At 42.0% G+C, this 27,036-nt stretch overlaps 1 protein-coding gene across 3 annotated transcripts in view; it reads left to right on the plus strand.

The window, feature by feature from the left end:
• Window positions 1-27,036, plus strand: part of LOC111772926 (uncharacterized) — a 253,596-nt gene that overhangs the window by 196,687 nt on the left and 29,873 nt on the right. Inside the window, exons 3-7 of one of the 3 annotated variants that reach the window (XM_070263999.1) lie at window positions 5,341-5,609; window positions 7,505-8,485; window positions 9,343-9,422; window positions 9,759-9,937; window positions 11,476-11,555. In XM_070263999.1, coding sequence (XP_070120100.1) covers window positions 5,341-5,373 — 33 coding nt within the window. In that variant the 3' untranslated portion in view covers window positions 5,374-5,609; window positions 7,505-8,485; window positions 9,343-9,422; window positions 9,759-9,937; window positions 11,476-11,555. Of the gene's footprint in view, window positions 1-4,915; window positions 5,014-5,340; window positions 5,610-7,504; window positions 8,486-9,342; window positions 9,423-9,758; window positions 9,938-11,475; window positions 11,556-27,036 lie in introns of all 3 variants that reach the window. The other 2 variants (XM_070263998.1, XM_070264000.1) reach the window with 2 other exon arrangements.

The raw sequence follows: 27,036 nt of genomic DNA on the forward strand, positions 1-27,036 counted from the left end.
CTCGCATGTTTGTTGCAGCATTATTCGCAGTAGTCAAGATATGGAAACAACCTAAATGTCAATGGATGAATGGATAAAGAAGCTGTGGTATGTGTGTGTGTGTGTATATATATACATACAATGGAATATTAACAATGGAATATTATTTGGCCATGAGAAAGAACAAAGTCCTGTTATTTACGACAACGTGGATGGATCTGGATGACATTATGCTAAAAGAAATGTCAGACAGAGAAAGACAAATACTGTATGTCCCCCCTTTATGTGGAATTTTAAAAAACCAAACTTATAGAAATGAAGAGTAGAACGATGGTTACCAGGGCCCAGGGGGTGGAGGAAATAGGGAGACGTCAGTCAAAGTATACAAACTTCCAGTTAGAAGATGAATAAGTTCCAGGGATCTAATGCACATCATAGGGATTACAGCTAATAATAGTGTTTTATGTACTTGAAAGTTGCTAAGAGAGTAGATCTTAAATTTTCTCACCACAAAAAGAAATGGTAATTACGTGTAGTGATGAAGGTGTCAACTAACCCTACTGTGGTAATCATTTCAAAATATATACAGGTATCAAATCATCACATTGTACACCTTAAACTTACACAATATTATAAGTCAATTATATCTCAGTAAGCTGGGGAAAACCCCCCACATATCTCCACAAAAGACTTGTACAAAAACATTTATAATGACTTCATCATAATGGCCAAAGCCTGGTAACAAGCCAAATGTCCCTCAACAACTGAATGGCTAAATGAATTACAGTATATTCATACAAAGGAATACTACTCAGCAATAAAAAGAAACACATTACTGATACAACAAAGTGGATGAATCTCAAAGACATTATGTTGCATCAAGGTAGCTAGATGAAAAGAGTACACACAGTATAATTCCATTTATATGAAGATCTACAGGTAAAGCTAAGCTACAATGATAGAAATCAGAAGAGCAATTGCTTCTAGATGAGGGGTAATTGATGGAAGAGGACTGGAGAAAACTTTCTGGGGGATAAAAAGTGTTCTATATATTAATAAGGGTGCATATATTTGTCAAGACTCATTCAACTGTACACTTAGAATCTGAGCATTTTATTGCATATAAAAAATGAATTTGAATGCTTTAGACAGGTCATGCACTTTCTAGGTCCTGGCTATTTATAGTGTTGCGAATATGTTAGTTGGTTTACACTGGCCCCAAGAAAGACCTAGAAATCAGGCAGAGGGGTGTGGAAGAGATTCTTTAGCAGGGAAGGAGAGAGTGGAGAAGAGAGTCACTCAAACGGAAAAGAAATACAAATGAAGGAAGAAGTTGAATATTCACTTGGCATTGAGTCTTATACTGCCTTCGACTATTTCCCCTTTTCCACATGTCTTCTCTTTAAGATGAGATTTCAAACTCTTCAAAGGTGGTGATGTGTCTTGTAAGCCCTTGCATCTCCCAAAGCTATCTTATGCAGACAGAGTTCGGTAAACGTCGTAGAAAGAGAGCTGTGATTTAGAATATTTTCCGGTGGATTTTATGTGTCTTTCTTGGAATGGCAGATGCAAATTATGTGAGAACCAAGACTGTTCTATATTTCCTAGGGTCTAACACAGTGTCAGGCACATGGAATCATATATATTCATTGATAAACTGAAGTGTACACTAGAGAGAAAAATAAATGATCTCCTCTCAAAGCCCTATGGTTTCTCCCTTTTCCCCAACCCCACAACCAATCTTCCAGCAGTGGAAATCTTTAAATCTGCTTTTTGCTGTTTTACAGCCGTTTGCATTTAAATTGGGCGTGTCGCTATCACATTTTATTAGCTATTCCTCATACCAGCCCTGTGAGGTTAGCGCTGTTATCTGCATTTTACAGGCGAGGGCACTGAGAGGTGAAGCAACTTGCCCGGTTGGATCACACAATGAGCAGCTGGCAGAAGTGGGATTTGCGTGTGCAGGTTCCGCCTCTCCAGCCTGCCACAGAGTTGTGTAGCTTTGAACGTGATAATGAAATGTGGATTTTTCTATACTAGACTTGGAAAATCAGTTTAAAGGCGTTAATTCCAGAAGAAAGATTTAGGATTGTAATTCTTTGGCTCGATTATTTTTCCTGAGTAGATTTTTTAGCTACTTCACTGGGCTGCCTAGACCCAGGGTCTTTGAAATGACACACTCAATCCAGAGATTCAGGACCATTATTTTTTGCTCAAAAACTCCACCTCTCAGAAGTCCCTCTCCCTTCAGCAACCTCCCAGTAGAGCCCACCCATATAGCATAACCTTTAAACAATATCTTAATTGGAGTACAATAATTTTATAAAGTCAGAAGAGGATTTAGGGCTTATCTAATTAAGAAAAATTGAATGTGGTTCATGAACTTCCCTAAATGTAAAACGCATGTAAAATTTGGGTATGAATAGATATGTTTGTTTTTTTTTTCTGAGAAAGTCAAGCTTTCAGAAAGTTCTCCTTAAAATGTGTATGTCTCTAACAGATTGGGAAATTGAAGCTCAGCAAGTTTAAGGAACTTGCCTTAAGTGTCACACAGGCAGACAACAACAGTCCTTGATCCAGAGTCTCAGTCCTCCATTGAGGCGGCAGGACTCTGTTACCTTGGTTGCTGGAACATGCAGTTCACTTGAAGAACGGCACCCACAGGCTCTTGAACTCATAGACTTTGTTCTAAAGAATTGGTTTTCCCAAAATGGTAGCCTTCGTCAAGATAAAACCACTAGTCTGGCCTTTCCTTCATCTGAATAAATTGGCTTTCCTGAAGGACCCTGGGCTGAGGGAGCTCATGCTTCTCTGTCCTTTTTTTAGCAGCAGAAGGCGAGGTCAGCACTTCCCAGAATTCCCAGTTCTGATAACTCAGCCCAACGCGATTAACAATAACATTATTGCATCACCCACTAACTCCCTACGTGGCGCTGGATGATTCAATTAGGACAAGTGGTTTTCAACGTTGGCTGCACTTTAGATTCACCCGGGGTAACTTTTAAAACTCCCCAAGCCCTGGCCAGGGCTCACCCTGAACCAATTAAACCCAAATGTGTGGAGGAAGAACTCAATCAAGAGTATGTTTTTAAAGGTCCTGAAGTGATTCCAATGTGCAACCCAACTTGAAAACCACTAACAGAAGCAAGAGAAAAAAATTCATATTGATGAGGCACCTATCGTGTACCGGATATTTTACGTATGCTAGCTCATTTACTCCTCCCTGACTCGGAGGGGCTGTATAAATTTTCTAAAAATCATACCGCTGGAAAGTGGCAAAGTCCAACTTTAAACCTGGGTCGTTGTAATTCCCGAGGCAAGCTTTCATCACAGGAACAGATGGTTTCCTGAAAGCTCTCTGTAAAACATAGTTTTCATGACGATTAAATGAGGTGTCATCCATTAAGCACCTGGCACACAGTAGGTGGGCCTGAATGATCTCTATGTCTCCATTTCTCAGCCTATTTATCTAGAATGTTCCTCCTGGCCCATGCTATGACAGGACACCAAGACTTTAGGTCAGGGAGCTTCATGCTAACCCCATGGCTATGCAGTTATAACGTCTTCTTTAGACACCAACTGTGTTATATCATAATTTCGTTGTATGGGGTGTTAGGTTTTAGGGAACTTAAGTTGATGGAATACATAACTGAAATATGTCCTTCCTATTACATGTATTTTATAGATGCTCTTAGCTTTATATATTTTGATGTTCTATAGGCATTACTTCTCTCTCTTGTCGTTATGGGATGGGTTGATTCTCAATTTAACTGATGGGAAAGTTGGCATTGGTGGCATTGCCCTGCCATGCAGTTGAAATCTGAAGTAACCAGATCATCCGTCCATCCATCACTGTCTTCAAAGCACTAGAGCAGGCGGCTGTGCCCTAGTAATTCTGACAGTTTCCCCTGTCTTCTAGTCTATCTGTGAGGCTCATGAATCATTTAAAAAATTTTCTTCTGAATTGGTGGCATTCAGTTAAATGGGGCATGGATGGGAGCAGCGACTTCAAGACAAGATGCCTCCTCAGGATGAGACCAGTGTTGGCGTCTGCCAAGGAGGGGAGGCAGTGGCCTTGTCCATAATGCCTCTGTATACTGATAGGTACTGAAGGGTTTGACTGAAGCACTAACAGTAGTAATACTTAATGATTATAGCAGCCACTTATGCCAAGCATTGTCTAAGTGCTTTGTGATAAGTGACATAGCCAGGAGTCAAACCCAGGCAGTATTCAAATCCAGAGTCTGGTTTCTTACACCAGTACTATACTTTTGGAAGCACTGGTGGGCTGGATGGACTCTCGCTGAGGGAACGGGAGTCTGTGTCAACCTCAGAGGAGGAGGGAATGAGACATGTGGCTGGCCGTGTCCATGCCCTTATCCTTCCTCTGTCCCCTATTCCTCCAAATCAGTGTTCACCAACCTCCTTCTGAGAGAGAAGGATGCGCAGGAGTCAGAGATACCCATAGGTAAAGGGAAGAGAGAGGAGGGAGCGAACATCTCTCTCTTCTTCTCACTTTATTCTCTTATTTATCAAGCCCTGCTTTGAGGGCTGCCTATGTGTCTGACATGGCTTTCAGTTCTCTGTACACGTTAACTCAGGGAAATCAGGTCACTTGCCAAGATCCACTGCTCTAAGGAGTGGGACTAGGTGTGAACCCAAACCTTATCAAACTGATGACATACAGTGCCAGGCTTCTCACTTTGGGTACTTTCTACTCACTTAAAGGGATTTTTAACAGAGATTTTTGGTAGAGCATAATAATTCAAGTAAAACAAAATTAATTTCTCATTGGGGAATGGAAAGTCGGGGGCATTAAAACTGGAGGGCTTCTTCCTGAGAAGCCTCACTGTGCATGTATGTGTTTCCATCAGTGCTGGTCTGGGTCCTTGTCTGAATATTGCACTAATTCATTTGGTCTTTGTCTTCCTGGCAGTACCACCAGATGCTGTTGCAAAGAAGCTCTGATAGATCAATATTTTCACATCATCAAGCCTTATTTCACATTTCCATAAGAAGCCAAGGCAATTTCAGGTCAGGAGGGGTTGGATGGGGTGGGGGCTCTGCTCAAACACAGACTGACAGCAGCACTGTCTTTCTCAAAACAGGGATTCTGAGGTTATCCCGTTCATTGACACCAAGCTGGCCAAAGAGGAGACAGCGTGGAGGAATGCATGCGAAAGGCTCTTATGGCTAGGCCTGGAAGTTATGCTCATTGAATCTGCTCATATTCCATTAGCTGGAACTCAGTCACATGCCTACACCTTAGAGCAAGGGGTATGGGAACTGTGCCCAGCTGTGTACCCAGGAAGAAATTAGTTTTATTCCTTTCCTTTTCTTTCTTTTGTTTTGTTTTTGCAGTTTGTTAAAGCTGTGTTATGCCCAGTGGTTTGAGGACTGAGTTGCTAATGGAAAAAAGAACAAGAGGAAGAATCTTCTGGAATGATCCATATGCAGTGCTAATTCTAAGCATGAAAAAATAATAACTCATTTTTATTGAGTGGTCTCCACATACCAAACTGTGCCACGCACTTTACCTACACGGTTGCATTTAATCCTACAGAGGCCTTGCACATGGGTTTTAAAGTGTTTCAACAGTTGCAGGATGACACAGTTCTGCTTTTCTAAAGGTAATAAGGAGCAAATGTGCCCCTGTAGGCCCATTCTCCACCCTTTTTTTCTTTTTCTGTGTCCCAGAGGTTGATTTCCATGGATGACTCATCCAGGCTTTCTTGTCCTCTGGCTTCTGGTTGGATGTGGCCAATGGGAGTCACCAGCAGGAGATCAGAGCTGGGCGTATTATTGTTTCCTGGCTGCTCTGTGTTGGCAGTGGCTGTGCTCTATCGATGGCCATAGCTCCTGTCAGGCAGCCACTCTCCCATGGCTACAGGCAATACCAGGTTCCAATAAGAGGTCCTTCTTTCTGCCCCTTCAGGCCTGGGATGACAATGACCCTACCATCAATAGTCCCTTGGTGCTACATCAGCCCTTGACTGGTTCCTTAACCCTCCCACAGTCCTATAAATAGTTCCTTCCATGGACTCTCGTCAGTTATCCCTTGGAGAGGGCTGTCTCCTTCCTACTGGTTCCTGGTTGATTCAACTAGGACTTGAGAACTTATACAGTGCCCCACATCCCTTTTTAAAAACGTTTATTTTTTATAGTATCTTCCTTGGAGTCAGGCAGACCTAGTTATCAAGCCCACTTGATCACTTACCAGTCGTGTGATCTTGAGCAAGTCACTTAACATCTCTGAGTTGTAGTTTCCTCATCCACAAAACAAAAGATGATGAATTTGTGAGGATTGAAAGAAATAACATATGTAAATTACCTAGCCCAGTGTTTGGCAGATGATAGGAAATTAAATAGAATTAGAAATGGCAAAAGACATCATGGAAACATGCCAAACTCAATAATTAAATTATTAGGTTAATTTAAATTAATCTATATGTTGCTTATTGAACTGACAGACATTTTTTAAAAGATGACAATTTCCAATGTTGACAATGATGTGGGGGAAAAGCATGCATTACAAGTGAAAGTATAAAATTTGGTAAAACCTTTCTCAAGGGCATATTATCCACAGCATATAAAACCTAAAAAATGTGCATCCTCTTTGATCCAGGAATTCACATCAATTATAGGAATTTATCCTAAGGAAATAATCAGACAAAAATGCAATCACAAATATATTCACACTGTCATTGTTTACAAATTATTTTATAAAATTGTTTAAAAATCAGAAATAATAGATGTTCAACAATAAGGAATTGGTTAAATAAACTTTGGAACATCCATACTATGACAAGGAGATGAATATGATTTATATAGAAAGATGGCCATAGCACATTGGTAAGAAGAAAATCAGTTACAAAATAGTGTTCATAGAGCATTATTCCATATTCTTGTAAAACTATAAAAAGAGGAAAATTAAAGACATATATATTTTTGAAATATTAATTTGGGTTATTTCTGGGTGGTAGGATTATGGGTAATATTTCCCCCCACCTTCCTATTTTTTCTCTATTTTCTAACTTTCCTACAATGAACACTATGTAGGTAGAACTTTTCTATAATGAACATAGTATAAAACACTGTGTAGGTAGGATTGTCCTTGGCTGTATGTAAGAAAAATCCAAAGTACGGTGGTTCAGCAACTCAACAAGGCCAGGACCAATGTCTGAAATTTTCATGGCTTTTCCTTCACCGTCTCAGCATGGCCACTCCCTCCAGTCATCACATACACATTCAGAGAAGAAGAGGGGACCAGAAAGACTAGTACCTGTCTCACGAAAAACGAGCGCTTTCCCAAGAACTCCATGACAGACGTAGGCCTGATTGGCCAGATTGTGTCACATGACCATCCCTAGCTGGAAAAAGGAAGGGAGATGGGGGTTGAGAAATGGGGTTGAGTCAGCCCCTTCACAATGTCTACCACAAACACATATTGCTTTTGTAATTAAAAAAAAAAAAAGTTATTGAAATTTTAAAACAAGCTATTTCTTTTTTTCTTGATTCCTTTAAGGCTTCCCTCCTTCTGCCACTTTCCTATCCACTCCGGCTGCAACAGCCAGCAAATTCAGTCACCCAGCCAAGTGGGTGAGGAAGAATGAAGAAACCTGAGCCAAGGCTGCGCCCTCCGAGGCAGTGGGAGTGGTGAGAAGGGCAGAGTGCCAAAGGCCTGGGAAACCGGCTTGTTGCTTCTTCAGCCAACCTCATCTAGGGCTCTCTGGTGTGAGGTTGTGGCTGTGAATATCTTATCAACAGAGACTCTCTCAACTTCAATACTTCTGGCTCTGCTGTTATTTTCTAGAGCGTGCAGAACTGGCCCTGGTATTTCACCTGGCTTGCTTTGGTCTCAGCAGCGCTTCCTAAATAAAGAATATGCGCATGATATATACTGAGGGGATGGATTAGATTGTTTGGGTTCAAATTCTGGCTGTGCCACTTACCTGTAATGTGACCTTGGACCAGTTCCTTAAGCTCTCAATATTTCTGCTTCCTCAACTGTAAAATGGAAATAATAACAGTATACATTGCATGGGATTGTTGAGAAATATTAGATGAGTCAGTATTTGTCAAGTGCCTATCACATGGTAGGTGCTATATAAGTATTTGTTTAAAAAGTAAATAAGGATGAGAAAGGCAGAAACAGTCATAGCTGTCTGGGCCCTATTTGTTTGAAGTCACATCTTTCTTGACATAAACCTGAGACATCTAAAGCTACAAAGAAAGATTGAATTTTTTTGTTGTTCCCTGCTGGCTGCCCCACGTGATCTCAGTGATGGGAAATAAGGAGAACTCACAGGAATTTAAGAGCCATGAAACACCTACTGGGTGGCCGGGACTCCCTATGGACGTATACAGCAAGCAGCTCATTTAAATCTTATGAGGTAGGGACTGTCACTGCCCTCATTTACAGAGGAGGAGATTGAGGCTCAGAGGAGTGATGTAACTTGACCACAGTCACACGCGGACGAGTGGTGGAGGTGGGATTCAACCACAGGTATGTGAAACTCCAAAGCCCGCGTATTCCATATTAAGAATGATGTTTACACAGGGAAGCTTCCCTGAACTTGATCCTAAGAGGTGAACCTTTACATCAATCCCTAGTTTAAAGATACTTAAGGAGTTTTTATTTAAAAGGCCGTATAACAAATCCTTCTGTAAGATGCTGTATTCCTCTATATTTAATTTGGCAAGTTTGAATGTTCACAAATTGTGTCTTCTTACAATGTAGTGCAAATCTGTTGTTCAAAAACTAAATTCCAGCCCAGAAACTTAGCTAAAATTCTTTTTTTTTTTGGTGGGGGGAGGGATGTTTCAGGGGATTTGCCTTTTTTTTTTTTTTTTTTTTTTGAAGTGTGGAATACAGGATCTGAAGATCTCTCTGTGCGTCCTTTGAAAATAGCTAAAGCTCAGTAGCCCTCACTAGAAATAAATGACTGTTATTGTTGCCAATGATGGGCATATTGTCTTAAAGCTCAAAGCCTGGCTTAGGCCAGCTGAAATCATCAATAATTAATGTCACGAATACCTCGCAGGCACGAATTCCTCCATGAGTAGCAGCAGAATTTCTTTCTGCTCTTTGATTTGTTGATGCCACCTTTGCAAATGTCAGTTCCAAAGAGTTACTACCAGACATTGCTTAAAAGTTTTATTCATGGCTATGAACAAGTTCAAGCAAAATGGAAATGTTCGAGACTTCCCTGTTCTTTCCCTTTAAGAAAAAAAAGCACGAAGCCCCACCCAACCCCACCCTTAGCGTCTAAAGTTCTAGAGTCAGTGGTGCAAGAGATAGAGCCAAGATAAAAAGACTTGAAAACAAAATGAGCTCTTTTTTTTTTTAACTTTTGTTCCCAGCTCTTATACCTCGCTACCCTAGGTTGCAGAGTCCTGGATCTGACCCAGTACCACCAGAACTCCCCTGGGCCGGGTCCCAGGTCAGTGCCCCCCACCGCCCATGGGAGGGGGATTAACCTTTTCAGAAGAAGACCTGTGCTAGCCTCTAACGGCCCCACCTTCTGACGTGGGTGCTAATCCTCTCCCCTTTTATGCTTTTGGCTTCATCATAGTTCTCATTCTTCTGCAAGGGGGTTAGAGGGTGCAACTAGCCAAGAAGCAGCCAGCTGCAAGGAAGCTCTGAAGTGCATATCTTGTGGGTAGGGCTGGCCATAGGCAGGAGAGACCGCGAGAGAGATTAGGTGAAACATTAGCCACGGCCTTTTGGATTCAGTCCAGTGTCTTTCAATTATTTCTTTATGTGCTTTTGGTCCTAGGCTTATTTGGCATGGGACAGGCATCCATTAGAAGATTTCACAATGATTTGCCATGTGACAGCTCTAAACAGATGTGAACTCATCACCAAAGGAAATTTATGTTTTGCCATCTTTTCCCCCACCTCTCCCTGGGGAGCTGCAGGGAAAAGCACTCCAAGCGAATTAATCAAAATGACTAGGTAATGCTCTAAAAATAATAAACGTTGTTATAGTCTGGATCTCTTTCAAGTTTGAGCTCATTTTATGGACTTGAAGATCCATACGTCAAATCACGTGTATATATTTTTTATTAGAGTGAAATGGGCTATTGCATAGGGAGAGATAAGTCATTAAGACATATAAATGCAATTACTCTCATAAACTAGACTGCATTTTAACTAAGTTAATTAAGCAGCTTGACCAAGGAGGGGGCAAGGGGTAGGTGCCTTCATGATTCCTTAACTTGCCTCCATAAGCCAGCTATGCAAATTAGGACAGGCTACAGGCTTCAGGCTTTGAAATCAAGGCTGGACAGAAATCAAGGTGCAGTGGGTAGAGTTATAACAAAAAGGGAAAATACTCGTTGTGTCTCCTTGGGCTCACCTCACCTGCTAACCAAAGATGTGCTGTTGCTAGACAAAGGCAGAAGCACTGGAAAATTTCAAAAACTGATTCAAAAAAGTTACTGGATAATAATGAAAAAACAAGTAAGCAACTATTATTATCATAATGTTTTCAAAATACCTTTCCAGAGATCAGTTCCAAAAGAACGTTTTAATATGAAAAGAAACTTGTAGCTAGGTCCTGGGTTCTCAAGGCCTTCTTCCAGTGAATGGAATGAGAAACCTCAGGGTGAGGTAGAGGAAGGGAAATCCATATTGAAAAAGGAAATCAAGGATGATCAGAGTAGATTCTTTTCTTATCTTTACTGATGCACTTCTCTGAATTTCAGTTGGCCTCTTTCCCTCATATATGCCCCAAATATCCAACAGCAAGGTGTTCTTTAAAGATCTGGATCCAAACCATCCACAGCCCTCAATGATAATTTATCTATGTCAGGCGGTGCTACTAGGCCAGCATGACTGTGAGAAAAGGACCAACACTGCCCAGCTTTAGCATGTATGCCCTTTGTCTCCAAATCTGAGCCTTGCTGTTATTAGGCTTAATCACAAGGATATTTCCAACCTAAGAAACCTCACCCAGCCTCAGCCTGCTTCTTAGATAATTCCTGCATCTTCATTCTCTAAAAAGGGTTGATTGCAGTGTTCCTAATCTCAAACTTCTTTAGCCAGCCCCCATTAATCATGGCTGGCAGGAGAGACTAGAGGGTCATGGGTAATTGAATTCTAGCCAACCTTCAAACCTAATTTAAGTCAACCTTTTGACCTCTTTCCTGACCAAGTATGCTGCTAGAGCTAGTAAATAAATATTGTTTTTAAATTAGAAAAAGCCTTTTTTGAATGCCTACTATGCGTTAGCTTTGTAAGAGATGCATCCATTATCCCACTTCATTCATTCATTCTGTCAACACTTCAATTGGAACCCAGACACAAGGAATTAACAGATAGTGGAAATGAGTGTAAAGGTCATCTTGGGGTCAGTCCAGTGGGAGAAATGTGTGCTCTGCAGACACTCTGACTTCCTATCTTTGAAAGAAGATAGATGTTTAGCACTGACAGAAAGCTTGAAGCCCCTTGCACATAGGAAAATGGAATAATAAACATTTCCCTTCTCTCAGAGAGAAGCCATCTATGATCTTCAGAGTCTAAAGACTTCCGTTCAAGTCCTCCCGCCACCGTATTTGACATGGAATGTCAGGTATACTGTTTAACCTCTCTAGGGCTCAGGGTCCTTCTCTGTGATAAGAAGCAGACTGTGTGCATGGGGGTTCGAGGGGAGGTGGTAACAACACTAACCCAGTGGTGCTCTTGTGAGGATTTCGGGATTAAGTGGTATAACGTGGAAGGAAGTGCCTTGTAAACTATAAGGCTCCTAACACATGGGAGATTATTGCTAATTACTCTCACACTTTCTGTCACAACTGCCAACCAGCCATGAGACCAGTAAGAGACAGGGTTGTGATCAAAGGTGTAGAAGGACAGTATATGCTCTTATTTTAAATAACGAACACTTAGGTGAAAGTTCTCATGAAACTTGCTTCATTTTCTTTGGTAAATCTCTGGGTCACCATCAGGTCTGCCAAGTGTATCCATGATGTGGATTTTGTTGCCAGAATGCTTATCTGTCATTTCACAGTCTCCAGAGACCACCCCACCTTCCCCTACCTATTTCTCACCCTGGAACAATTAGAAACAAGCTGACCAGTGACTAGTAGTGTTCAATGATCGCCCACCTTGGAATCCGTAACAAAGCTTGCGCTGAATTGCTACAGATGAGATTCTTGGCAGCAAGACCTTTTTAGGAATGATGAGTCAAAGATGTGCCGAGGTTTGTTCAGGAAAAAAATTCATGTGCATGAATAATTTACTTTCTCTTTTTAAATCCAAAATGATATGAGGTCCCTAAGATTGCACAAGCAGCCAGGGGACCCTGAGCAGCCCGGAGAGGCTGGGTTTGAGTGGCGATGTTAATGGAATTATCCATTGATGCTGGATAACTGTCTGCTGTCGAGAGATAATTACCCAGGCAAAGATGAGGTGTATTGAAGATAAACACTGTAGCAGGGACCTCAGTGTTTATTTTCCATGCTGGAGCGCAATCTCCTCCGCTGTTTAACTTCATCAGCATCACTGCTAACCCAGGGCCACACAATTTCACTTAAAAGAAATTAAATAACCCGAACATACATGCAACTGTAAAGACAGTTGCAGGAGATGGAAGTTGGGCTGTTTTGCTGCTACAGTCAGTGGCAAATGAGTGTTCTCTTCTACCCCATTTTTCTCCCTTGTGTGATACAAATGAGAGCAACATTTGTTGAATGCTCACTGTGGGCCATGCCCTGTGTTAAGCATTTTCTATACAATGTTCTAGTCAATCTTCATTCACAACCATTCTGTGAGTTAAGTACAACTAGAGGAAACTGGGTGTCAGAGAAGTTAAGTAACTGGTCCAAGGTCACACAACTGGTGAGTGATGGAGGGAGGGTTTTGACCCCAGCAGACCAGCTCCGGTTGTTCACAGAAAATCACTGGAACATGCCTGTTTCCCCATCTTGAGTCTGGTCTTCCCGACTTTATGGATAAGTCCAGGCGGTTTTATTATCTGTACAGCTGCCCCTGCTATCTTTACTGGAAAGGCTGCCAAATCTCCCATCCGGTCCTTGGTCCAGTTCTGCATTTCTGTTCTGTTGAGAAAGTATTTGCATTCAACCCCGTGCGGCCAAGCCTGAGCTTTGTAACTCACCCCCGAAGGCCTTCACGTTGGCCAAGTTCCCTGCCTTCTTCAGCCAATCTGTCAGCAATCACTTCCTCCTCCTCTAGGTTCTTTCCCCCAAAACTTATTATTATGAAAATAAGATACAGAAAACCTAAAAGAATACCTCAGTACACATCTGTCTAGCCTCCACCAAATTCAACAATTGTTAACATTTTGCCATACCTGATTTTCTAATCAATTTTGCTTTCTAACCAATTTCTAATCTGTTTCGCTTCCTGAACCATTAGAAAGTTAGTTTCAGAAATCATGGCACTTCAGCCCTAAATACTTCATTCTCCTAAGAATGTGGAGAATTTCCTACAAGACCACATTACCGTGATCAGATCTGAGAAAATTAACTGATTCCTTAATATTATCTATTATCTAGTCCAAGGGTAAATTTCTCAACCATTCTCCATCTGTTTTTTATAGTTGTTTTTTCTTTTAATCAAGTTTCCTGCATTGTATTGGGAGTAATGTCTCTTTAGTCACTTGTATTCTAGCATATCTCCCCTCTCCTCTTTTTTTTTTCCCTCCACATTTAATTTTTGAAGAATCCCTCTAATTTTAGGACAGTTGAGCTATTTCCTATTCCTAAGGGTCTGCAATGGTCTCTAGCCTCAACTTTCAGCCAGTTATAGTAAGATGGCAGCTCTAGAATTTCTGTATGGGAGGGCTTGAGAGGGGGTACAATCTGGTTATAAGGAGTGGGAGGTGAGAGGATTTTTGTGTAACAAAAACACTTTTAAAAAAATTAATTAAATTGTTGATTTACTTGACCTGGCCGCTGCCCTTACATAGAGGTAGTCCATACTATTGGAGAGATGATAAATGATAATGGTGAAGGATACAGACTCTGAGCAAACTGCCTAGATTCAAACCTCAGCTTTGCTACTTATAAGCTGTGTGACCTTGAACAAGTTACTTAACATCTCTGTTACTCAGTTTTATCATTTGTAAAATGGTGATGATAAAAATAGTAGAATCTAATTGGTAGAGTTGTGCTGAAATGAACTGATAAGCACAAAACATTAAGAATCCTGCCTGAAACAGAATATTATCCATAAATGGTAGCCATTATCATTATTGATATTCTTCTCCTACCTTCCATCAACTTCTTTCTCTAGTCATCTCCTGGAACTGGAGCATCCAGCATTTCTGGCTGATTGATAGTTTTGCCCATTGCCTCTTATTTTATGTTCAGTTTACTCTGATTGATCTGGGGAGTTTCTAGTTTGCCCTCAACCTTATCCTCTTTCCTCTCTCTCTAATCCCCTGTTGTGGTTGGTTTTTTCCAATCAAATTCTTTTAAAAATATCAATTTGGTTGTCTTTTTCTATTATCTCATATGTCTGGAGTAACTTCCTCCCTTTTTGCGCTGAGACATAGCTTCATCCTTTGATTTAAGATGCAGTTTCATCTATTGTTTCTAGTCCAGGAACTCTTTCCTGCTTAAGTGAACGCTGCAGCTTCTTGGTTCCCATTCCTTCCATCAGTCAGACAGCCAGTCATTCAATGCACTTTTGGACCCCCATGAGGAACTGGGCACTGGCTGGATGCTGGCGATACAGCACGGAACTAAACACAGACCTGGCTGTGGACAAATAGTCAGTCAATTATTCTGAGTGCATTTGAACTGAAGTTAGGGATGGGTTGAACCAAGTATTTCTGGAACCCCCCTGCACCCCGACCACGTATGAGAATTCCAGGAGAATGACAGAAAGAATGTTAATGCGTCCCTTTCTCCAAAGGTGCTTTCTCCATTATCCTGAAATTCCTACCATGAGAGTATCACTAGGGTAACTAGAGTTGCTTCCTGTTTTCCTACAAGTTTCTTAAGATTTCTAGAATCACTTAAAGCTTTAGCTATCACTGCCTATTTCCATGAAAGTGCATGCATTTTATTAGAATAACTGTCACAGCACAACTGCCTCATCTGAAGAATGGGGGTAACAACAGTGCCTACCTTATAGGGTTCGTATAAACATTAAATGAGTTAATAGTAAAATGCTTAGAATGGATTAACATGGATTTATATGTTTGATAAATACATAAAAATAAAGTTTGTTGAAAGATTGTTGTGGAGTCAAAAGAGAATAAGATTCAGGGCAGGTGAGCTTTGAGGGGGGCTGCAGAAGGAAAGATAGAAACACTGAGACCTGACTGAAACAGCAAATGAAGCAGGAAGCACTTGAAGAAATTATGGAGTGGTCAGAGGGAAATTCAAAGATTAACACTCACTACTGTATAAACTTAAAAGAAAAATTGTAGCCTCATATACTTCCTTTGTTCTGAGTTCTGAACTTTAATTAACCAACTCCAAAGCAAACATGTCGTCATTTGGTGTGTATCAGAAAAGAAACTTGCTGGGAGAGACAGTTTCCATGCGTCTCTTGAGTTTTGTACATCTTGTGATCAGGGCTCTGACCACCTTTGTTTGGAAGTATCTTTTCAAGGATGTGTGTACAGTGAACATCCTTGGAAGATAGAGATACTGTCTCTCTCCAGAGCAAAGGGCAGAATGCTTACTGCCATTATGAAATATTCAGGTTCCCTAAGCTCAGGTTCCTCTCCTGTAATGAAATTCCCTGTGTACACAGGGTCACCCGGCTCTCTTCTCATCACCGTGTGGGAATTGGGGGTGAGGAGGCTGACACAAATGCTGATACTCCGGCTGCTGCTGTTGCTATGAGTATTAAACTGTCCTTTGTCTCTGACCTGGAAGTCTCATGTCTTCTACCAGCATCTATGAAATTGTGGCAGGCTAATTTCGCTTACAAGTCAGATAAAAGTCTCAGACTCTTCATAGTTCTTGACATGACTGTTACAATCTGGGTTCCTCCTACTCCCACAGTTCCTTGCTGGGGCAAGAAGTCCTAGGTGGTTCTTTGAGAGTGGGTGGCCAAATTCTATACCACATGATCCTGCTGATTGGACAGAAGAAACATGTGGACTAAAAACAGACAATTTATAGGCTAGCTAGTGGTCCATGAGGTAGTCTAACTTGCAAGCTTTGTCCATTGGTGGCAATAGTAACTCACTGAACCAATCAGGTCCTCTGCCTCAGGAATTTGAACCCAGGATACAGAGAGTCTGTCAGTTACAGTGGTAGTGGAAGCCATGGTGGAATGACCCACAAACGCAGAAACAAACAGTAACTGAGGCTGGTTGATGGCAGAACACAAGAATAGCAAGAGAGTTCTGTCAGTCAGGGGACATTGACAAAAACAGTTTGTAAAGCTTCTCTATAATTCCCAAACTGTGGTATATAGTTTCCATGAGCCCTGACCTCAAGGTTGCTCTGTGTCTCAGGCTGTTTGGCTGTTCTAACAAAATATCATAAACTGGGTGGGGGTGGCTTGTAAGCAACAGAAATTTATTTCTAACAGTTCTGGAGGTTGGCAAGTCTGGGATTGAGATAGCAGCAGATTCGCTGTCTGGTGAGAGCCAGCTTCCTTATTGATGACCATCTTCTCATTGTAACCTTACATGGCAGAAAGGGCAGGCTAGCTCTCTCTATAAGGGCACTAATTTCGCTCATGAGGGCCCTGCCATCATGATTTAATCCCCTCCGAAAGGCCCTGCCTCCTAATACCACCACTGTGGGGGGCAGGATTTCAACATACGCATTTTGGAGGAACGCTACTTTCAGACCATAGCCTTCTGCCTCTTGCCTTTCTCTTGTTGAAGGCTGATTGCTCAACATTTCCATTTTCTTTGAGGCCTGGCAAAGAGGCCGAGAGAAGAGTTTCTCTTATGTCTTTATCACTCAAGATCTCACTATCATACAATGGAGTTATTACGGCCTCTCCCCAACCCTTCTTTCTGTTCCTCACCAAGGCCAGGTTATGACCTAGAAAGGGCAACTCTCTCCTCTTCTCTCTTCCCAGTCTCCTCCCCCTCTCCTTACCCCAGTTCCTCCATAGCTTCAACTCCATGTCTCATTTCAACAAGAACAACAGACTGTACATTTGACCTCCTGCCAAATGTGCCCGTTCATGACCATAGGCTCGTAGAAAGGAAGGCACGAGGGCGTCTTGCCTCAATGGCTTCCTCCTCCCTTTCTGACCTAACAAAGCGTTCCTGTTCTGTGACTCCCTGATGGGCATGGGCTTATAATGTCCCTGTTTGTCATCCTTGTTCTTTCTTCTTTTTTGCCCTAATCCTTCTCTGCGTTGTCTGGACCTCTCTAAGCCTCCCCAAGCCTCCTTCATTAACGGGGAGTTCATCCCAGCACCTGCTTCAGCAACTGGCACATGGTAGGTGCTCAATAACTATAAATTCCCAGACTCTTTTACTCCACCTTTTTTCCTGTATCTTCCCAACCCTTCTCTCTCACGCTCTCTGCGTCTCCTTTCACTCTTAAAGTACATCTAGGAAGAATCTAGGCGAAGAAAATAAAAGCGAAAACTAAAGTGCATTTAAAACAGCATAATTTTATTTTCTAAACAAACAATAAAACACATAATGTGTGCTTTTTTGTAAATGGTTTTACAGATGACGATGGTAATCTAATAAGTGTTTGTAAGACAAATAATTGTTTTTTCACAGCCTTCTACTCCTTGAGCATTTAAACTTCCTACAAAGCATTCTCTACCACCAACAACCAGCACGGAATTAGTTTTGGGTGTTTAAGGTTGGATTTGTTGTATAGCATTTTGGGGACTGATATTGACAGGTCAAGGTGGTGAAATATTTCTTTTTCAGGTAGTGTTGTTGTTGAAGTATGAGTCAGTTGGGTGAACGTGGGCAGAGACTGACTGACAGCTGGATATGCATGCCTGTGGCAAACTCTCTGGGGGACAGAAGGTGAAGGATACAGACCTAGTGTACAGAGACCGCCTTCTTAATTCCAGACAGCAAGATCCACTGGGTCTCTGGACCATCAGCAAGACCCAATCCACCGAGATCAGGAATTAGAAACAGGCAACATCATTCTAAAAAAAAAAAAATGTAAACCAAAAAGGAGCCAGCCCAGTGGAATAGTAGTTGGTTTTGAATGCTCCACTTCAGCAGCCCAGTGTTCACGGGTTCAGATCCTGGACATGGACCTACATACCACTCATCAAGCCATGCTGTGGTGGCATCCCACACACAAAATGGAGGTAGATTGACATCGGTGTTAGGTGAGCCACAATCTTCCTCACCAAAAAAAAAAAAAAAAGTAAACCAAAAAGCTACACTATGAATTTTTTAAATGGTACAAATTATGTGTGACCATTGTAGAAACATTAGAAAATATAGCCAGGGAATTAACACATAGAAATTATCCATGATTTCACTACCCAGAAATAATCACTCTTAACATTTTGATATATATCTAGTTTTATTTTCAATGTGTACATATATTTTACATATTCACCTACAAATGGGGACATCTTACAATTCTCTTGTATATTCTTTTTAATTTCTGCTTACACTGTCCTGTGACCAAAGATTATACATCCAAAGCAAAAGTTTAAATGGGTGCATGGTATTCCATTGTATGGATGGTCTCTAAGCTAATTAACCTACTATCTATTTAATCTTCTAAGTTGTTTTCAATTTTTTCACTATTATAAATAATGTTGTAGTGAACATCCTTGCACATACTTCTTTGACATTTGTCTGACTATATTCTTGAGATAACTTTCTAAAAAGGGAATTTCTAGGTCAAATGGCATGCCTATATTTAGAGCTTAGATACATATTGCAACCATACCCTCCAGAAAGTTTCAATCAATTTATAGTTCTACCAGCAATCATGTTGGATTTTTCTGAGCAAAGTTTTCAGGCCAAGCTCAATTCTAAGGAATTTGAGAATCACTTGCTGCTAAATATCACAAGGTGGTTTGATATGTGCAAAATGGAAAATACTCTTGTTCATACAAGGCTCTTCTTTAATGCTGTGACTGAGGTCATTTCTAGCATAAAAAAAAGAGTATCCTTGTATACATAAGCATAATTACATTGATCATGAAAGCAACCAAAACCCAACAGTTTTCAAACTGTTTAATAGATAAACCCAGTACAAGAATACCTGGTCAGAAAAATAAGTCATCAACTGTAAGTGTATTCGTTTTTATTGCTGCATAACAAATTACCACATATAGAGTGACTTAGAACAACACACACTTGCTATCTCACAGTTTATGTAGGTCAGGAGTCTGCGCACATTTTATTTGAGTCTTCTTAAAGGCTGCAATCAAGATGTTGGCCAGGGCCAGGTTCTCATCTGGAGACTCAACTGGGGAAAGGCATGCTTCCAAGCTCATTTTGCTTCCTGGCATTATTCATTTTCTAGTAGCTGTGGGACTCGTAGAAGCTGGTTCTTTAAAGCCAGCAAGGAGAGCCAGACTCTAGAGTGCATCTGCTAGCAAGACAGAGTCTTATAGAATGTACTATAATCATGGGAGTTATATCCCATCCACTTTGCCATATAACATAACATAATTCAGAGAGTGGCATCTTCTCGCTTTGTCATATCCTATTGGTTAGAAGCAAGTCACAAGTCCTAACTACACTCTAGAGGAGGGGATTATACAAGGGCGTGAACACGGGGAGGCAGGGATCACGAGGGCCACCTTAAAGTCTATTCACCGTAGTAAACAACTCTGAAATCTCCCTCCTTAAAGTGCTGTCTACTTGAGTAATCAAGGAAGCTGAAGACTTGGGAAAATGTAAAATATGAAACTCACTGACCTAAAAGTATTCGTTTTGCGTCTCTCATTTCAGCTGGAGGTGGCTAACACAGCACTGTATAAACAAGCCTTGGCTCCAGATAAATGTGGCATCTTCAAAGGTGTACCCTGGAGCATGTGTTTTATGTTTTCCTGGGAATTCAGTTCTACATCCTATGACTAAGTAATTTTCTCCCAATTTTGTCTTGTGGAATGAGGTGGCTTATTCCCAAACCCATGTCACGATGACCACAGTTGAGACATTTTCCATGTGAAATTGTGCTAGCTATTCTGTGTCTGTAATTACTATGTCTCCCCCAAGACCCAGCCATGAGTCTCCACAGCCTTTTAAAATATTTTAAAAATACAAAGGGAGGCAGGCAGTTAAAAATATTCTTTAAAGAAGTAATATAAATTATATTATTAAAAATGAGCACTAGAGGCATTCCCTATTGATATCCGCATTTTTATCTTCCTTTTTAAACCTCTAGGGAGAGTTTATGTTCTATATTTCATACCTTCCCTTTAGTCCAGTTAATCATTGCCTTAATTGCAACGTAACTGTAATATAGCATTTTCTTAGGAAAACATTGTGCACTTAATGTGCCTTCTCATCACTGTTCATAATTAACATCATTTGAGATTGCATCAAAACCTTGGAGGGAAGGAAAGGGAAGAAGAGTTCTTAAAGCACTTAACCCTTAGTCCTCTCTCTTCCTCTGACTGGTCCCCTTCCCAGACCTGCATTTAGGGAAAAAAACCAGTGATGGTCCATGGGTGAATACAATAAATGATTGGGAAGGATCGTCAGCTTCAGTCACACAATGAATACTGCAGAGATTTCAAAGGCTTGAGTTCTATGTAACTGCTCTATTAATCAAATTATTCCTTCAAAGGGAACAAAAGTTAAATTTTGCGTGTGTACAGTGAAGATGGAGATGGTGGGATAAAAATGGTTAATGCCTGGTGCTCAGAGCTTATTCTCTTCCCCTCGCCTGCTTAGCTTCTTGCCTTGCCCCGTTCCCTAAGGAAGGGAAAAGCTTTACAGTCAGATTCCCCAAAGAAAAGCCAACAGGGAAGTAGAAGTACATTCCCCAGGGGGCCGGGGCTAGAGGGAGAGTGGATCTGTCCAGGGACTGTGTTTTGGGAATTGAGCTCTTTGTTGACAAGGGAGATGAAAGAGGAACTAAGAAGGGAAACAGAATGTGCTTGGATAAAAGGGTGTTTTGGAGCCAGGAACAGGGTTGAGCGGAAGCTAGAGAATAGGGCAGGGCAGGGGATTTTAGTGACACTTGCTCTAGACCTTATGCTCAGACTCTCTTAAATGTTAAGGGAATTGATAATGAAGACTAGCGTTCCTGTTTAGAATGTTGTACCATTACAACCCCCCATAAGCATGTATTAGTTTCCTAGAGCTGCGGTAACAAAGTACCACAAACCACATAGCTTAAAACAACAGAATTGTATTCTCTTGCAGTTCTAGAGGCTGGAAGTTCAAGCCATGTGTCCGCCATGCTCCCTCAGGAACATGTAAGGGAATCCTTCTTTGCCTCCTCCTTCTGGCAGTTGCAGAAATCCTTGGCGGTTCCTTGGCTTGCAAAAGCATCATTATATTCTTTGCCTCTGTCATCACATGTGTTGTGTGTGTGTGTATGGGGTGGTGTTCTCTGTGTCATGTCCTCTTACTACAAGGACATCAGTCATATTGGTTTAGGGACCACTAGCCCAGAATGACCTCATCTTAACTAATTACATCTGCAAAGACTCTATTTCCAAATAAGAGCACATTCTGAGGTTCCAGGTGAATGTGAATTTTGGGGGGACACTATTCAACTCAGTACAAAATAGAACATAGAACATAGAGAAATACACACATAGACACAACTAAAACTACAAGCCAATCAGATTTAATCTTTATTCTCTAATGAATTAGACTTGGAAACAAAGCCAGTGGAATTCTGCTTGGGGACGGAATTGATCTGAAACCTTCAACTTCTCTATTACTTTCTTAGCCAACAGACCTCATTTCAAGCAATATGCTATACCTTTCTGTTGACCCCGTTCTCCAAACCACCCCTTTCCTGTACATCATACATACGCGCGCACACCACTGCGAGCAGGAGAAAGGAGGTCTTGATGGCTGTCTTCACCTGCCACCTCCAGCTCCTGCAGACAAAGCGCTTTGCTTCCCTTGTTTTGGAGAAGCAGGACATTGGCCCCATCGGTGTCCAGCATCACACAGAGCTAGAGTTTCTGAAATGCACGTATCTCAGAGTTGGCCAGAAACAGCACTAGGAGGACTAAAAGACCAGGGGCCACTGGGCTATCTTGTTTTGAGGGCACAGGAAAGTGGAAAGGGTACCATGACACTGGGATACTGCTCCAGTAGATGACTCTCTACTCCTCTAGCTGGTGAGGTCTTACAAGAACCTCACCCACCAAGTGCCAGAAGACGTCCTGGGCCGTATTTTGCCCAAGCAAGGGGTCTGCATGATTCAGGATGGGTAGAGTCCAGTCTCAGGCTTACTCGCACTAGACTCAGTAGGCGAAGAGATCACGGCTTCTTAACTTTCTATAGCTGACCCAATTTTCCTCAAGTGTCTCCTGACCCCCACCCCACTGACTAATGAGGGGTGTGGGTAGAACTGAATTTTAGTCCAATCTGAGAGACTCAGGCTATTCCAGTAAACAGTCTCTTTTGAGTGAGTCATCTTTTCCAATTTACATCACTCTCCCTGTTCCTCTCCAATATGGTATCTGGGCATGTGGAAATCTCAAAGGCTTTGGCCCACCGTGGGAGGCGGAGGCCCCCCGAGTTGTGCCGCTCCATAGCTATGAGCTAGCTGATGTCTGTGGGGGTGGTTGGTCTGCTGTTAGCCCAGGCTTTTCAGAAGAGTTTCACTGCTGAAGTGTGCAGCTGGGGCACTTGTGGTCTGCTTTCTCCTGGCTTGGACAGGGCTCAAGGTCCTCCCTGCTGACTCAGCCCCACCACAGCCCTCACTGGCACTCTAGCTGGGACTCCCTCTCAGGCCTCAGCTTGGTGGAGGGACCTACCCCACATCCCAGCAAGGCCATATGCCCCCTAGGGCCAGGGCAGGTACTGGAGGACCCTCAAGAAGACAAAGCCTTATGATTCTGGTTGTCCCGTTCTGAGAAACTCCGCCTATCTTTAATTATTCTCAACTACATCCTTTGCCCAGGACCAGGACAGGAGCCTGAGAATGACGTGAAGGAGATAATGCATTGCCACGTGGCCCTGGCTAGCTCATCTCTCTGAACCATGAGGCAGGGCAGAGACTGGTGATGGAGTAAAAGCTAAATGCAAAAAAGGAAAACAATAAGAATCTTGAGAGAAAGCCATTGTGCCCCCAACCTACTTCCAATATTACTGTGTGAAAATGTAGTCCATAATATTTGGGGTGGGGTGGGGGCAAAGTGTGGCAGTGAAAAGACAAGTCAGAGATGAAGCATTAAGCTCTAGACCAGTGCTATCCAACAGAACTCTGCAATGACAGACATATTCTTTACCTGTCCTCTCCACCACGGTAGCCATTAGCCGCATGTGGCTACTGAGCACTTAAAATGTGGCTAGCGCTACTAAGGATCTGAATTTGCAATTTAATTTTATTTTAATTAATTTAAAGCTAAATTTAAATAACCACATGTGGCTAGTGGCTACCACGGTAAACAGTCCAACTCTACACCTTAACCTTTATGTATTCGAACCACTTGGCATTCTGGTGAAGCTCATGGACTCTTTCTCTTACTAATATATAAAATACATAGGATTACAATGGAAACCAATTAATTTGATATTTACATTATTTAATTTTTAACTAAAATCTTTAAATTTTTAAAAATTTTAGTGATCTAGCATTCTATATACTTTTTTGTTAATGCATTAAGTATCAGTCTAGGAGTGAGCCTAATCACCATAACTGTGCAGTAGTGAGGAACATAAATACTATTTTGAGATATCTGATACAATGTGATGTGATGTGGAAATATCTAGGATTTGTATTGGTGATAAAGTCACATGTACTGTTAATACTACTGTGCTTTGGGTTCAGTTAGAAGTTAATGAAAATAAACGTGTAAATTTTTTCTCGAAATTACAAACCCCTGAATTCTCTTCACAGACCTGTTGGGGATACATGGACCCAGACTAAAAATCCTGCTCTAGACGTATGTAAACAAGGCAGGTTGACGAGTAGGGTTAATGCATTCAAGAACTATTTATGGAATGCCTATTACAGGCCAGGTACTGTTCTAGATACTGGGGTTGCAGGTGTGAATAAGACAGACAAAGCCGGAGTTTTCCACAAGTTTCTATTTCAGTGGAAGAGAAAGACGATGAATCAATGATCAGATAATTTTGGCTGGTAGTAAGTGTTATGAAGAAAATATAACAGTGATCTGGTAGAAAGTGATTCGGAGGGAGAGTGGCTATTTTAGATTGAGTAATCAGTGAGGTGTCTTGAGAAAGTGACATTTGACTTGAGGCTTGAATGAAAGGATCCAGCCATGCAAAACCTTGAGACACACCATCTGAGTTTGGGAACAGCAAACATAAAGGCCCTAGAGTTCAAAGCAGTTGGTGTGATTGGGCAGCATAATCAACAAGAGAGAACACCATAGAACTGAGGTCAGAGAGAGGGAGAGGGCCGAAGTCAGTGCTGGAATTTGTGAGTTGTCATCATAGATGGCAGGAGATTTAGATTTTATTCTAAATCCACTTAAAGTAAAAGGTGGATGACATGACCCTTGGGGTGAAGAATGGATTAAATGAGGAAGTGAGCAAGGAGTGCATGCAGGAGGCTCTTGCAGTTTAACTGCGAGATGCTGGCGCTAGTGACCACGGAGGCCGTAGCGCAGATGGGGAAAAGTGAATGAATTTAGGACGCATTTCCAGTGGAGGTGCTAAGCTGTAATTAGGGAGTGTGGAATAAAGAAAGCAGTCCCCATGACTCGGGGCAGTGTGATTTACCAAGATGGGAGAGTTGTGGGGGAGGTAGATTTGGGGAAGAATCAAGACATATTTTAGTTTTATTAATGCCTTTTAGGTATTGAAGTAGAGATGGTTGAATGTGTGAATCTGAAGCTCAATGGTGAAGTCAAGACTAGTGCTGTAAGTGTTGGATTCACCATCATAGAGATGGTATTTAAGCCATGGGATTGAGTGAGATCAACCAAGAACAGTGTTCACAGGAAAAAGAAAGGGCTGGCTCTGAGTCCTAGGGAAATTGAGTATTTAGGATTAGTTTTTCCATCATTTATTGTGCACCCTTTTTTGGTCTGTGCTTTCAGGTTGATATGTGCTTCCGAAAGGACTAAAGTGTCTCTAATCAAAAATACCTCCTCTGCTGATCTGGTAAATGGACTGGGGGTTAAGATGATGACCTCACAATGGCTTCTGATAAAATACAATTGTCCTATTTGCAATGACCCATTACCATACATTCCCATAAGTAACATCACAATGATGCTTCTACGGGGTATTTGCCATTCTCTTTTGGTGGGTCCAGCATGTTTGAAGCTCCTTCCTGCATTGGGAGAATACCCCACTTTATGCGTCTCCCCTTCCTCTGTAGATTTCCCAGGGTATAGGCAGGTGATTGGGTCTCTAGCAAGGAGATATGCTCACCCCAGACATTGAGCAGGAAGCCAGAGAGGTGAGGTGGCAGATACTGAACCCAATCCATTCTGGAGAAGGTAGTTGCAGCCACATTCACTCCAGAGTCAGGAGTGGTAGAGGTCGTAGTAGTTGTGTCCAGTGTCCTAGCAGTGTCAGTGATACAAACCGTAGTGCCTTTGCACGTGGTGGAAGACAAGCATTTCCACTGGAGCTGTCTGTGGAGTCATCTGGAGCTTTCTTTCTTAGAACACATTCTCTATGTCTTGCTGGCCTTTCTGGAGATTCTATGAGCTATTATCCTTTAATAAATTCCTTGTCTGTTAAGCCAGTGTCGATGTTTGGATTTCCCAAGAAACAGTCAGACAGAGATTTATGTGCAACAAAGTTTTAGGGGGCATGGCCTCAGGATCAACATCGTGAAGGGTGAGGGACACAGAGGAAGAACTTGAACTGTGATGTGGTTACAGTAGTATCCTCATCTGATCCCATGGGGTGCTCTAGAGCTGGGGGAGCCCTTCAGAGTTGCCCTGAAGAGAGCTGGAATTTTTTTACCCCTACTCCCCAGTCACTGGGCACAGGCTGCCCTGGGGTGGGGCATGTCCTCAGGCAAGATGACTCTCAGATTGAGAGCCATTCCTGGCCAGGGATGCAGTGGAAATCTGCCAGCCACCAGTACTCCCAGTCTCCACAACGAACTTTACAGTGTGCAAATCCACATTCCCCTGGAATCTAATAATAATCCACCTATTTTCTTCACAATTAGAATGAGAAACTGAGAGTCAGTCACAGCAAATAAACTGATAGAAAGTGGTGGAGGTGAAACTCAAGGCCTAATCTTATGATTCCAACTCCTGTTTCTTTGCCTGCTCTCTACCAAACATTGCAGGGAACACACAAACCTCAGGAACAGACAATCTATCCAAGAACTAGAGAAGGGGCGGGGCAGTTTTAGATTTTGAGGCACATCTGTTTTGGAGCTTTCCTCGAGCTCAGGTTTAGCTAGATTTGGGACCATGGAGTCCACTTGGAACCACCATTTGTGAAGGAGTCTTACCTTCTACTCCCGTGGGGGGAAAAAAAAGGCCACTTAACAGCAACCAAAGCCCCATGTTGGATATTATTTGTTGACATGAGCATCTATTCCTACCTTTGCTTATGTTCCCTCCCAGCGTCTGGAAGGCAGCCCGGGTTCTGGGTGAGATTTAAGTTCTGCCAGTGAAATGCACTTCCATGATATTTGGAAGGCAGAAGAGGGATGCAGACTGTTTTCCCACCACTGGGAGAGACGACTAGCAAGCACTGACAAGAGGGGTAGCAGCAGCTGGACTCCATTCACTGCCTGGTCACCAGAGACAGGAACAGAGGAGGCAGGAACAGAGGAGGCAGGAGCAGCAGCAGCATTTTCCTGACCTCCAGCTTGTAGCTATGGTGGTTGGTCTTGAAACCAAAAAGTTAGGAGCTGTCCCCTAGTTTCTACTCCTCCATCCCTTCCAAAATTTTGTAAACACTTAATTTCCAGTATTAAGCCAATTTCTTTCTGCTTGAAATACTTACAGTGGTTTTCTTTTTCCTGTGCTGAACCTGATACAGCACCCCAAGCATGCAGCCAGAGTCACTGACTCTGCTTTCC

Source organism: Equus caballus, chromosome 3, assembly GCF_041296265.1.
Source record: "Equus caballus isolate H_3958 breed thoroughbred chromosome 3, TB-T2T, whole genome shotgun sequence".
Taxonomy (NCBI): domain Eukaryota; kingdom Metazoa; phylum Chordata; class Mammalia; order Perissodactyla; family Equidae; genus Equus; species Equus caballus.